The 13,393-nt window shown below is 52.9% G+C and overlaps 1 protein-coding gene across 1 annotated transcript; it reads left to right on the forward strand.

The window, feature by feature from the left end:
• Positions 1-6,429: 6,429 nt before the first annotated feature.
• Positions 6,430-12,601, forward strand: LOC113204019 (protein takeout-like). The gene is made up of 6 exons (XM_026419021.2): positions 6,430-6,595; positions 9,523-9,624; positions 9,699-9,846; positions 10,168-10,301; positions 11,374-11,529; positions 11,633-12,601. The coding sequence occupies exons 1-6, from the start codon at positions 6,541-6,543 to the stop codon at positions 11,782-11,784; spliced, it is 747 nt and encodes a 248-aa protein (XP_026274806.1). The 5' UTR covers positions 6,430-6,540; the 3' UTR covers positions 11,785-12,601.
• Positions 12,602-13,393: the final 792 nt, after the last annotated feature.

Genomic DNA, 13,393 nt, shown 5'->3' on the forward strand with positions numbered 1-13,393 from the left:
CCTCGGTCCCAGCAGCGGTGCCGGGGGAGCCGCGCACTCTCCGCGAAGGCTGCACCTTTTGCACTCGGCGCTCCGCAAACAGCGAGCGGGGCACTCACCGCACCAAGGCGGGGGTACGCGCGGCCGGCGAGAGACTTCTCTCCAAACGGGTTTGCGTGACTGACACAGGCGGACGATCGCAGATTAGATTATATACATAGTTACGACAGCAACATCGCAAATTGCGATAGCAGCGGCAATTCCAGACGACGCCAAATTAACGTTCTGGCCATTATCGTGATCGTGGAACAAAAACAATGTTACTGTCGACGTCAACAACACCGGCTCGGTCACCGGGGGAAAAATTGTTTGGTGGTAAGAAACTTAAAATAAACTAAAAGTATTAAAAGTGCGTGTCGACACAGAACTTTTTAGGTAGCTCGTCGTGCATCAGTGATCTTTATGAGGAAAAAAGAATGATAAATTTTCTAGTCGGAACCGTCTACAGCCTTCCAAACCAGGTGCGGATGATGTTGGGACCGCGGCAGCGGCTGGGGCGAGGCGGGGTGGGTGGCTGGGCGGCTGGGGCGAGGCGAGGCGCTGCATCCCCCGGATGTTCATCTGCTGGTCGGCCGCAACTTGAGCGCCTTGTTCAGCATTCCGCGCCCGTCTGGCACTTACATGCCACTAAGTTTACTGTCGGCCGAGAATTCCAAAAGGCGAATAATAAAAGAAGTGGCAAGGCGAGAGAGGGAGAGAGGGGAGAGCAAGAAGAGTGAGAGAGAGAGAGATGGGGCGTAACTTTTTCATGCCTCTGGCTCGTCGCGCCGGAGTGCGGCTCGGACGGTGGGCCGCGGCGGGTAGAAGAGGGTATGGGTGTGAATTGAATACGCCCCCACCCCCAACCCTTCTGCAAGAGAGCCCGCCGCAACGAAATATCCTGTCACAAGACGCGCTGCACGCCGCCGAGCTGCATATCTCGAGACGCAACGGGGGGTTGTCTGAGGGGGGCTCTGTGCATATTGTTGCGTATGGATTTGGATCGATGCGGCGGCCGCTGCTGCTGGATCACGCCACGCACCGCCACGCCGCCGCACCACGAGGCTATCGCCGGCCCAGCGCTACGCACCGGCCATCATTATAAAAGAGAGACTCGCTCGCAGCTTACAGCGCCGACATTTCCTCGGTTTACGATGAGGCGGCGAGAAACACCGGCAGCTTTGTTCCCCTCCCCTACCCTCCCCCCGCCGGGCCGCTCCTGATGCTTCCCTGGCCAGTGCCAGAGTGGGGTGTGAAGCTGTGGATATGAACACTCGTAAAAGGATGCTCGCCGATCTCTGCGCCTCGCCGCACCGCACCGCGCCATCCCCCGGTGCGCGAAACGATTTCATTCGGACGGCCGGCAGCGCCGCCGTGCCGCCATCACCGCGTTTTAATAAGGAGCTCTGCGCTGCTCCGCTGATTCCCGCCGCCGCGGCTGCCGCTGGTGATGAACTTCCTCCTAACGGCCCGGAGGATCCGGGACGACCCGCGAGCAGGGCACGGCCACCGCGTGTCATCAAACGGCGAGGTGATGGGGTGAAGGGAATCGCAGCGGGGAGCAAAGAAAAAGAAAATGGTTGCAGAGCTCAGTCCAAAATAAATCGCAGCAACAGAGGGAGAGAGAAAGAGGGTGGAAAAGGCGTGATATTTACGTGTGGCAATGTGGCCGGGGCCGTTGCTGTCCTCTCGGCACGCCTCGGCGCGGCCTCGCACACTCTCACCTCCTCTTACTCGCTCTCTTATTTATCCGAGCCACCTGCCGAGCCTCGCCGAGCACAGCCTCGCCCAGCGCGGCCTCGCCCGGCACGGCCTCAGCCCGCACGGCCCCGCACCCAAAGACCTCCTGGCCAAATGGAGGAGGGGGAGACAACGAAGACGAGTGTTATAGGAATTTATTGGTCCGTCCTAAGGGCGGGGCCAGGCGGGGCGGCCGGTCCAGGGCTCGGCCAGAGGGAGGTCCACACCCCCCAGAGGTGCACCCCTAACTGGCCGGGGGGCTCTCAATTCGTCTGTACCTTTATCAAGTGCAGAGCGCTGCCAACCCGCGCGCGCGCGTGTGTGTGTGCGTGAGAGAGAGCGAGAGCGTGGGATGGGGTGGGGTGTAGGGAGCCCAGTGAGTGCAGGCCTACCTCGCCCCCCAGCCGGGCCCCACAGCACCAGCCCCCCGGGACGCCTCAGGACGCGCTGTCCCGTTCACGACCACTTTCCCGTCCACCGGAGCAGGGAAGGGAACGCCCGTCGCCCGTCGCTAGCGCCACAACCTCCGCCACATCTCTTCGCCCAGCCGCTCCCACGACTCTTCGAAGTCACTCCATATCACCGTTGGAGATGAAATGTCCCGAACCTCCTCCATGATCGCGCCTCGTCTCCGGCTGTGTGTACTCGGCGAAGTACTCCTCGGCAGCATATTGCGATGAGCCGCGCACCGCGTGTAGCTTCCTCGGCGCGGCGGTAATGGTCGCCACCCTGGCCGCGCCGAGCCATAACTCTGAGCGGGCGGGGCGTGGCGGGGCGTGGCGGGGCAGGGCTGGGCGGGGCGGGGCGGGGCGCGTGCGCGGCCGCTGTTGTCATGTGTGGCGGACCCTGAGGGCGGCGCCACCGGTGCTCAGCCACTAACTCAGCTTGCGGTTTAACGCGATTGCAAGTTGGTAGCGCTTGGAGAGAGGAGGGAGAGAGAGAATGAGAGAAGGGGTGGAAGGGGAGAGAGGCCCGGCGGGCATGTCGGTCGTTGAGGAGTACAGAGATACTCAGACAACGACGACTGTTTGGTTGTGCCTCGGCCGCGGTCTGGAAACAATAACCGGGGAGCATATTACTGCACAACCGCACATACCGCCAAACGCGCGGAAAGATTTACAGACTTTCCCGTGCAATGAGTCATTGTCTCTCCGAATAGCGTAGGCCAAGCGTGTCTCTGTGTGTGAACATAATAGCAGTTATTGCACAGCTTGTAATGCGGCCCTTGCTTCTCTGTAAATCAGGGGTGTCCAGTAGCTGTGCGACTTAAGTTGTACGACTCCAGGACCTGTGCGACACAGCTGCTGGAGTGCCGGATACCTTGTGGTGGTACTCGAGGGGTCGCCAACTCACCTCAGCAGTGTACGGAGTATTGTGGTATTATGCGGTATTTGGGGCATATTATGGAGTATTATGGAGTGTTATAAAGGTATTATGGGACTGGTGTGCGGAGTATTATGCGACTTGGCGACAACTCGATAGTACCCTTGTCCTGTACTGTCAAAGTAGTGCAAGTGCACCACACTACAATTTTTTTTTTTTTTTAGGGAAAAGGGAAAACTTTGAGGGACTCCACCGCATTGAGGAAAACTCGTCAGAATTCAAGGATTCTTTTTTTTTAATATTGGATTTTTCCTAATTTTTGGAGTAGATTTGAGAAGTTTTACTTGGGCGTGCGGTAGGTTCACAGAGGTACTATGTACGTACGTACCTCTCTCTCTTCTTCTGGTTGAGGCAGGGGACCGGGCGTCGGATGGAGACGCGGGGAGTTTGGGGTGAGCAAGGAGGGCAGCCCCCGGAGCGCTTCACGTAATAAATTGACGCTCCCCGGAGAGTGGTGGTGCCTGGCGTGGCGGGGCGTAGCCGGTTCGACTGGACAGCGAGCGACACGGTACAGCAGGGCGTCGTGCGGCAAAAAGCAGCCGTCAAGCCTCTTAAACAAACGGCCCAACTCCACCGGCGAACTGCCCCCTCCCGCCCAGGCAACCCCCTTTCACAGACCCGTGCAGATATTTACCCCCCACGAACAATGTGTATTTTCTTCTTCTCTCGTCCGTTCCGACCGGACCCGCCCGCTGGACCCGTCCACCCGGGTAGCTTCGTTCGTACGTTGGTGGTTTGTTTTACTTTTCTTCCGATTTTGTCAAAGAGCGACCTTTTTTTTCGTGAAGAAGGGGGCGGGGGGACCACCCCCGATCACCCGGCGGCAGTGATGCACGGCCCGCCCCAGCTGTTCGTCATTGTGGGAGACTAGGGGGACGGGGATGGGCGAGGGGAGGACGAAAGGGTGGCGTTGTGGAGGGGAGGGGGGAGCCGCCAGCCGTGTCGAACACGCCCCTTCTAGCGAGACCCGCAAAGAGCAGTAGTGGAGTGTCCTGTCCGCTTTTCTTCCGCTCAGCCCCCTGCTTCGAGCAAAGTGTTGTCTTATCCGTCTTTATCTTTGGTTTAGCAAAGCAAAAAGCAGAGGCATTCAGTATCCAGTAACCCTTGATTACAATCGCGGTGATTTCTTATCTCACATCATTGTGGGAGTCTTCATTAGCAGACGGTAACGGCACAACAAATATTTTGGTTTTAAGTCCCCCCCCCCCCAACCCCACTTGGCCATATTTGTGTGATGTGATTCCAAGAGAACGGACGCCTCGGGGTGTCGCTGCGGCCCGCTCCCCGCCCACAGCGGCCCACGGCCTACGACCCCGGGATTTCGAAGTGTTGCGCGCCGCAGCCTGGATTTTCTCTGATGCGATTCTTGCCGCGGCTATCTGGCCCCCTCCGGAGCGGGGCAGGGTGTGTGGGGCGGAGTGGGGCGGGCGGGGCGGGGGTCCCCGGGTAGTAGCCACGCACCCCGCCGACGCCCCGCGCCGGCCCCGCCCCCTCGCCGACGCCGTTCACTTTTATATTTATCGTCCACCATCTTTTTTTAAGGGCTGAACGAGCGTTTCCTCCAACCTCGAAGCTCCTCCGCCTTCTCCACCCCGCCTCATGTGCTCTCGCGTTACGTTTCCCGGAACAACGTAAACAGATAACGTTTGACTGAGGCGGGGGAGCGGCGGAGCGGCGGGGGACAAACGACTCAGTGAAAGTAATCACCCCACGACTCAATTATTGGCTGCCGGGTGCTGGGGTAGCAAGGTTGCCAAAATATTGCTCGAAAAGGGAAAGTAATATGTAACTGCATATAGACATGGAGGGAGGGAACGAAGATTGAGTTACAACGATTACTTTTTAAGGGTAGACGGGCTGCTTTATAAACCCACCCCGTCGCATGGCGGGCACAAACCATTCATTGTTTTTCCACGGAAAACAAAAAATAAATAAAATAAAAAAAATGATTACGGCGAAACGAGTGCTTTGCTAAAGAAGCACCGACACCCGTCATAATTCAGCTCGCAGTGGCCATAAAGCTTGCCATGCACACACAGGCCGGCCCACCCCGCCCGCCGCCCGCGGCCGAGTCATCAATCTCGAACGAAACGTAAGATGAGCCAACACCTCGGGCCCCGGGCAGGGCGCCAGGGGCGCCGGGGGCGGCAGCTCGAGAAGCGAGCGTGATTGTATTCTTTTCTACAACAACGGAAAACTTTGAGGGGAAGTTATTGAAACGAGCGCTTGCCGCCGGTGGGTAAACGGCTCAGCAATGGCGGCAGAAGCTGCCGAACGAGCATCCGAGCGGCCGCCGTGAGAAAAGGGGGCAAGAAAATAAAAAATTCGAAGAGAACGGCGAGCAGACACTGTGGGCGCCGATTCATTCAGACGTCATCCGACACCTACATCCGCATGTGTGCGCCACGCGGGTCTAGCGTCCATTTTAACCCAAAGCAGAACAATGACCTCGATGCCTCCCCCCCCCCCCTGCTCTTCCGCAGAGGCGCACTAATCTCCTTTATTTCTCCCCCGCAAAATTTCGCACTAGCGTCGCGATGAACGCGAGCGGGACGCAAGCAGGCATTTATCCGCGTCATGTTAAGCGCCTAATGGAAGCACAACAGGGACCGGAGACCAGCCGCCCGCCCCTACCGCGTCCAACGCGAGTTTGTTTTCCGCATCGATAGGTAATTCCTAATTATGTTTTTCCATGCAAATAAGAAGCACCCGCCGGCCGCGGGTTTGTTATTTCTGGCGCTTTTTGAACGCGGACCGTGAAGATGTATTCCATCTGCATTTCAATATCGGGAGCGCAGCAGAACGACCCCTTCCTCCGCGGCGTGGTGGGGCGTGGCAGTTCGTGGCGTGGAGAGAAGATTTCCAGAGGATGAATAAATTCATCCCTCTCCGTATCCTTCCAGGCCAGACAGGCCAGCAGATTATTATATGATTATTATAAACGAGATGGAATGAGAGAATAGGATATGGGGGCAAGAGAGGGAAACTGGGGTGGGTGGAGGGGGGAGGGGGAAGGGGATGGTACCATTGTCGGTTACAGGTAATTGAAGCATAACAAACGGGTACCGCCGAGTCCGCGGGGTTTGTTTCTTTTGCCCTTGCGTTTCCCTAACCCGGCGGGAGACTGTCTCGCCGGAGTCCGCGTCCATCCACACTGTCGTCCCCCGTCCAGTCGGCGTGTCAGCCTACCAGTCTTCCTCTCCGCTGTCCGACTGTCTCGGCTCCCCCTTCTTCTCGCTCCTCCCCACTCCAATCAGCCGGGATGGAATGAGCAGTCTCTCTACATATCACCTGAGCAGGGGCCGTCGGCTCCAGTCAGCGCCGGGCTTTGTGTGCGAGAGTCGGTGCGTGCGTGTCGGTGTGTGTGTGTGTGTGTTTGTGCGAGCGCTTTCGATCACCATGAGAGCCCTTCTGCTCGCGCTCTGTCTCGCCGGTGCCAGCGCCGCCAAGCTCCGTAAGTCACAGAAGGGAAAGGACGATACCGATCCAAGAGACGGTATCGCGTTGTAGTGATCAAAGTGAACACTGTATTGTTGGACAGGCTCTGGGCTTTAGGCTATAGTATTACTGTGCCTAATTGTACATTGTAATATAGAACTTTAATAACGACTTTAACCGTGTGTTACCTATCAAGTCATAATACGACATAATACTTCTTGGCGTTTGAAGAATCAAATGTTAGCGCCATGAAAAAAGCGCGTGTTTGTTTTGTTTGAGGAGAGAAAAACTACGGGAAGTGATGTCTACCCAGCATGTCCATCACACCCACACGCTTGCCGCCGATCCACTTGCACCGCAAGTTTTCTTTTCTCCGGCCCGAGGCGCAGGTTTGCCGCACCAGCTGACCTTGCCCCTGTCGAGTCCGGCTCTAGCGCGATCCGAGTGAATCGACTGGCGCTAATAGCGCGTCCCGTAATACTTATGCTCTGGCTAGAGAGTAGTTTATCGTTGCTCAGGGACAGTGGCGGAAGAGGATGAACATGGAGTAAGTGACACCCGAAGGCTGGCGGAAAGTTTTGGCAGGCAGTAAAAGCTTGAGCTCACTGCTTTGGCGGTTTCCGTAATGTAATGATGGGTGTGGTTGCTCGAGCGAATCCCGAGCCTCAATACACCTACTACACCGGAAAAAAAAGGTGCAAGGTCCTAAATTTAAAGGGCACAAATGTTAAGAGCCTGTATAAAGGTACTAATTTTAAGCATCTTTTGGACCGTTTTGTATCCTTATCTAGGCACTACACTAATAATTTAAATAGCACTCCTTGAAAAGCACGTCTTAGGCACCTTGAGTGCAAACCCAAAGGTGTAAGTGCACACAAGGAAGAGTGTACTTGCTATAGTACACACAAGGCAGAGTGTATTTGCCGAAGTACACACAAGGAAGAGTATACTTGCCGATACTTGCCATACTTGTCACACCTAGAGTAACAGCAGCTGCTCTCATCTCCAGCGACTGTTTAGAAAAGCTTACCTCTGGTGACTGCCTGGAAAACGGCTCACATCTACGGACTGTTTCGAAAACCGCTCTTTTTATACTCTTTTTACAAATTTTGAGATATTTGAGATAAATACGTTAAAAAAATTTCTCTTAAATTTAATAACATGTTTGTGAAGCATTAAGACTAACATTTGTATTTACTAATAACAAAAATGTTCAAAAAAGTTATAACATGAAAATACTTTTTACAACACCAGTTACTAGATCACGCATGTTATTAAAATTAATAACAAAAATGTTATGAATTTTAATAAAATTTTTAACAGTGGCAGAGGTGAGCGTCGCTGTTGGGGAGCTGCTGTTCTCATGTGTTGACTTGTAGGTGTGCACTATGGCAAGTACACTGTTCCTGACAAGAGTACTTAGGCAAGTGAAAATTCACGATCTCGCCCAAACTTGGTATATTTGTTTCTTATCTTTGTTGATGACGACTAACGTTAGAATTTTTCTTTAGATTTTTTGTCAATTTCTAGGGTACTTTGGGGGAGCAAATATTGGAAAAAATATTGAATTTGGGCCAAAAATGACGGAAGGAGGTCTCAAATCGTAAAGTGGTAGAGGAACTACCCCCCCCCTCAAAATAACGCTCATTTTGAGTCAGAAAATCAATTAATATTTGTATAAAAAGTAGAAATTTGTATTTTTCGAAATTGTACGCTTTTATAGGGAGTTTCGGTCTATGACACTCAGGAAAAAATTTGGTCGGCATTCGTCACTTACATAGAGAAGAAGCAGATATAAGGAGTTTGGGAACGATCGGATCGGGAATTTACACTTGCCTGACAAGGAGACTTAGGTAAGTGTAAATTCCCGATTCGGTTCAAACTCGGTATATTTGCTTCTTGACCATGTAGATGACGAACGCCGGTCGAATTTTGTGCTGAAGTTCACATCCCGGGGTACTTTATAGCAGAGTTTTATAGAAAAAGTGTAGAAATTCAACAAAAACTCATGGAAGGCGTTCTCAAATCGAAAAATGGAAGAGGAACTACCCCCCCAAAACCGCACATTCTGAGTCGGAATATCACTTTAAAAAAATTTTAACATGAAATTTTTATTTTTGGGGAATTATAGGCCCGTATAGGCCCCTTTGGGAGTTTTGACATATGAACTTCAGCACAAATTTTGACGCGCAATAGTCTTCTATAGGGATAAGAAGCAAATATGCCGAGTTTGAACCGAATCGGGAATTTACACTTACCTAAGTCTCCTTGTGAGTCCCCTTTGAGTGTGCTTGCAAGTCGGCTCTGCCTTATGTGTACGAAGTAGTGTTGGATTTGCAGTGTTTGTTTTTCCAATGTATGCTCAAGATTGTGCCTAGTCATGGATAGCTACTTTTACATAGTTATGCACAAAGTTTTTGTGCGTAACTGTATCTGCTTAAAATATTGCATGTGCAAGCACTACACTGCGAGTTTTGTATGCCCGTATGAGTGTATTCTTTCCCTTTTCCTTCCCGAATAGACGAGAGTAGAGAACAGGTCACATTTTGGCCGGCACGCGCACGAGGCGCGGGTCAATACCCGCGTGTGAGTGAAACAAAAAGTACGCGCGGTGCGTGAGGACCCCGCTAGTTTCGAGTTTGCATGCCTGCACACTAGCATCTTTAGCAGGTAATACCTTAATACAACTTTAATAAACATAAAGTAAATAATGTTGTTTATTGCTGGCTTATTAGCGCTTAGTTCTCAAGTTCTCTGTCCTTATCGATCGAGAGTAAAAGCTATAACTGACACCTTAACGTTACGCACGTATGTATGTGTATACTTTGTATTTAGTGTAGGTGTATTAAGGTATCATCTGCTAAAAGGTACACAGCCTATCAGTTGAGTGCGATACGCGAGGTAGGGAGACCTTCAACTCATGAGCACTGCTTCCTGTTCCAGCCTCGTACCTGGGCCCGCAGTGCTCCCAGTCGGCTCCACCCGCGGAGCTGAGCGCCTGCGCGGAGCAACGCGCCAAGGCTGGCCTGCCGTACCTCGCCAATGGTATGAGAAATGCAGATTACAGTAGGAGTAGTGTTTGTGCGGCCGTTGCTTCTTACTCCGACTCTGCTCCGCAGGCGACAAGAAGCTTCGGGTGCCCAGCATGCGGCCGCTCGTCGTGCCCAAGATGTCCCTGGCGCAGGGCACCCCCCAGGTCGGGCTCAACGTCACCTGGGAGCCGGCCGAGATCTGGGGGCTGGACGAGAGCCGCGTCTTCAACATGAGGTGCGTCGTGGCCGTCGGGTGACACACACGCCCCTCATGTCAGTACTCGACTCGGACACTCAAAACTTTTTACTAGAAAATACGCCTAGTAACATTTTAGTAATGTTGTATATGAGCCGATAAAAGCAATAAATTCTTTAGTATTACTAAACTGTTTCTAGTGGGATTAAAAGCTTTTCTAGAGTAATGAATACGGTATTAGGAAAAACGTTTTTTTTAAACTAAAGAATTATTTTCAGCACAAAAAACATAAGTAGTTACTTGGCATTTTTTTTAGTACAACAAATTTTAGAGTGCAGCTGACTATCTCTGCCCCCGCAGGATGAACTACGCCAAGAGAACCAACGAGTTCGACGTCATCATTCCCCGCTTCACGCTTGCCGGGCTCTATAAGTCAAAAGGACGCGTGCTGCTACTGCCTGTGTCGGGCAATGGAAAATCTAACGTCACCGTCAGTAAGTATGGGGGATCCTGGTCCTGGGTCGTCGGTCGTCGTATTAGGGCGATCGCGAAGCCATTTACTCCACTGGTCTGTTCGGTTTTCAGTTTTTGTTTTATTCTCTGCTCTATCTCTCAGCGTTTCGGCGCTCGAGGTTTTTTTAGACGAAAATAAGCCTGCGATGGTCCCGTTCTTTAAAATCAGAATAAGAAAATACTCCCAATGAAACAAAGTGGGAACGCCCTTCCGTCAAAAGGAGTTTTCCGTCTTCACTTTTCAGCACGCGCAACTCCGTTCGGAGGAGGCCGCGCTGGCTTAGGAATCACCCAGAAAAATTACAACCGTCATGTTCCGCTACGAAACCTGTCAAGTCTAACTAATGCAAGCTCTCGGAGCGCCTGATAGGTAGGCCACATCGTGCGTGCAGTGCATGCGAGTATTGCGGGGTGGCCTACCCTGAGTCTTGCAGGCGCGAAGCTCACTAGCTTGGCCGAATGAATCTGCTGAGATAAACTGAGGTGCTTTTTTGGACGATTCCTTGGCCTGCCGGTGGCGGTTGTATGGGTTTTTGCCCCGAGCTTGAAGTCGCTTGGCATTTTCGTACAAAATTCGGTGTTAAGGAGGACTACCCCCTTCCTGCGAAAAAAAAATAGGCAGCGGTTTTCCGAATTTTCTTAATGAAGCGTGTCGTAAATTTACAATTGAAAACTATCGATTTGGAATTCATCGTATAGCTGGAATAGACTGGCGTAAATATACAACCTATTTTGTAAATATTAATATTTTTGAGAGTTAGACATAAGTGGAAATTATGTTACGATGTGGCACCGGCACAGCACCTTACTCGAATGCTTTTAAAACTAATAAAGCGCAGTGTCCTGCATGGATTTGATCTCAAACAGTCATTACACTCGTCTATTTGCCAATTTGTTTCATAACCTTTTTCCCGCTCCGAAACGGTTCACGTGGCACATTAGAGCAGTGGCTTGAACTCAAAACGTTCAGTTTTGGAGGGATTTTATACTACCGTTTTTTGACTCGTATATCTAGTTACTATAACCAAGTAACTGGTCGATTTCTTTCTCTAGCTAACCTAAAGGTCCACTACAAGTACGAGTTCCCCAGCAGGAAGGGCGCGGACGGCAAAGAGTACTTCGACATCGTCAACACCGACATCGCCATCACCGGCGCTGATCACATGGTCGTGGACTTCGAGAACATCTTCAACGGCGACCCCGTGATTGGTAAGTTCCACAGGTCCGCGTTCGAGAGTTCGCCTGGCAGTCACGCAGCTACATACTGTATGATCTTCGTCTAATACGCTGTTTACCAACCTCCCACCCGCAGGTCGCCAGATAAACGTGTTCCTCAACGAGAATTGGCGCGAGCTAATCCGAGAGATGGGCCCCGGCATGGCGGAGGCGACCGGGCAGGTCGTGCTGCTCGTCGTCAAGGGACTCGCGAACCACGTCCCCGTCAACGAGATGTTCGCGCCGTGAGGCGCCGGCTTGGCGAGGCACGTCCCCGTCAACAAGATTGTGCGGGGTCGCGAAATGGAGGGGGATCTCCGACAACGCGATTTTGTCGGTGGGCGGCGCGCGTGGCGCGCCGGTGTCCCCCTGAGTTCGCAAACCTGTTTTGCACACGCCGGAGGATTTGTGGGAAATGCGCGAGTCCCACGCGCACCCGTCAATGCAAGAGCTTCCAGTGCCGTGACGCCCGCGATGTCTAAAAATGGGGCAAAGACGACCACCTTATTGAGCGGAGCACTGGTAAAACAGGTGTGCAAATATTGCAATTTTAAGTGTGTAACTGATGATTTTGCACACTACATGGTGTTTAACTGAGCTGCACACTTAGTAGTGTGCAAATATTCAACATTACTTATCAAAACGTAAACAAAACGTCTACACCAATTGACGACCAGTTCAGTTCGACATCATGTGTAGTGTTTGGTTTTTGCTCACTTGATACTGTACATCATTTGGTGTGTGCAACTTTCTACTTTTGTTTTACCAGTAAGAGTGAATTGGAGGCGGGTCCAAACAAAAGTCACAAGACTGCCGGATGTAACGGACACTCGCCGGCTAGATCCGGCTCCGACCAATGTGTATTTATTAAGAAAATGTAGAGGCGGCGTCCCTGGGACGCCTCCGGCTACTCCTACCTCTGTTCCTATCACTGTACATAGCTTTAAGCCCTAGGTTATCATGTTGTAAGTAATTTCACGGACTGATATGCTCGGGTCTGAGCGGGCAACGTAGTCCTAGTTGTTGGTTTGTCTTCTCCAATAAAAAGGAAATGAGAGAATCGAGACATCCCTGGTGGCGATTTTCGCTTTCCGCGCCGCCAGTCTCGCCGCCGCGCCGTGACTGTACTGCCGGGTTCAATAATTGAGTCTGTGGCGAACCAAAGCCCCCCGGCGCGCTGCTCTGCTCGCTACACCGCCGCGCGGCTGACATGTGGCGCGGGGCGGAGCGGCGAGAGACAGTGTGCGCTTTACCCTAACCGGCCCGGCAGCCGCGCCCGAAGGCCGAACGCCAGCGGGGATTAGCGGCAAGCTGGACCACAAAATTTCACGAGACCCGACCGAAGCGCGCGGCGCGGTGGCGGGGCGTGGCCGGCTGCACACTGCACATCGCACGAGCGGAAAGGAGGGGAAAAACACATTTCCGTGGGGTCTGCGCGCGCATGTGCGTCCGTTTCTTTGTCCTCTCGCCCCGCCGGCAACCCACCACAAGTTAATAATGAGAACTGCTCCCCCAAGGCAAAACTCTCCAGAAACAATTTTCAGCCTGCAGGCAGAGGGCCCGCATGCCCAGCGTGCGCTCCGCGTGCGCCCCGGGGACAGACGCGGCCGCCTCAGAGGCATCGGCAGGATGCGCCTGGACCCGCCGCCCGGGCTCAATATCAAAGTTCTGCCCCGGGGATTCTCATTCCGCCTCTCGGCTCCTCTGCGCGGCGAAGCGGGAGCGGGGGGAGAGCGGGCGGCAAGTCCTGGCTGAAATAATTGAAGTGGTAAATGCGCGGTAATCTGGGTGCGATCAGCCGCCACACCTTGGCGCAACCAGTGCTGCCGCCACGGGCAGGGGCGGCGGGGGAAGGGGG

Source organism: Frankliniella occidentalis, unplaced genomic scaffold (assembly GCF_000697945.3).
Source record: "Frankliniella occidentalis isolate FOCC.00 unplaced genomic scaffold, Focc_3.1 Scaffold118, whole genome shotgun sequence".
NCBI lineage: Eukaryota > Metazoa > Arthropoda > Insecta > Thysanoptera > Thripidae > Frankliniella > Frankliniella occidentalis.

What these genes read in the sequence shown, in the direction of transcription:
- LOC113204019 (XM_026419021.2), top strand. Translation starts at nt 6,541, where the DNA reads ATGAGAGCCCTTCTGCTCGCGCTCTGTCTCGCCGGTGCCAGCGCCGCC. An exon ending in CCTGCCGTACCTCGCCAATG is followed by an intron (nt 9,625 to 9,698) that starts GTATGAGAAATG and finishes TCTGCTCCGCAG; the next exon opens with GCGACAAGAAGCTTCGGGTG. An exon ending in AAAATCTAACGTCACCGTCA is followed by an intron (nt 10,302 to 11,373) that starts GTAAGTATGGGG and finishes TTCTTTCTCTAG; the next exon opens with CTAACCTAAAGGTCCACTAC.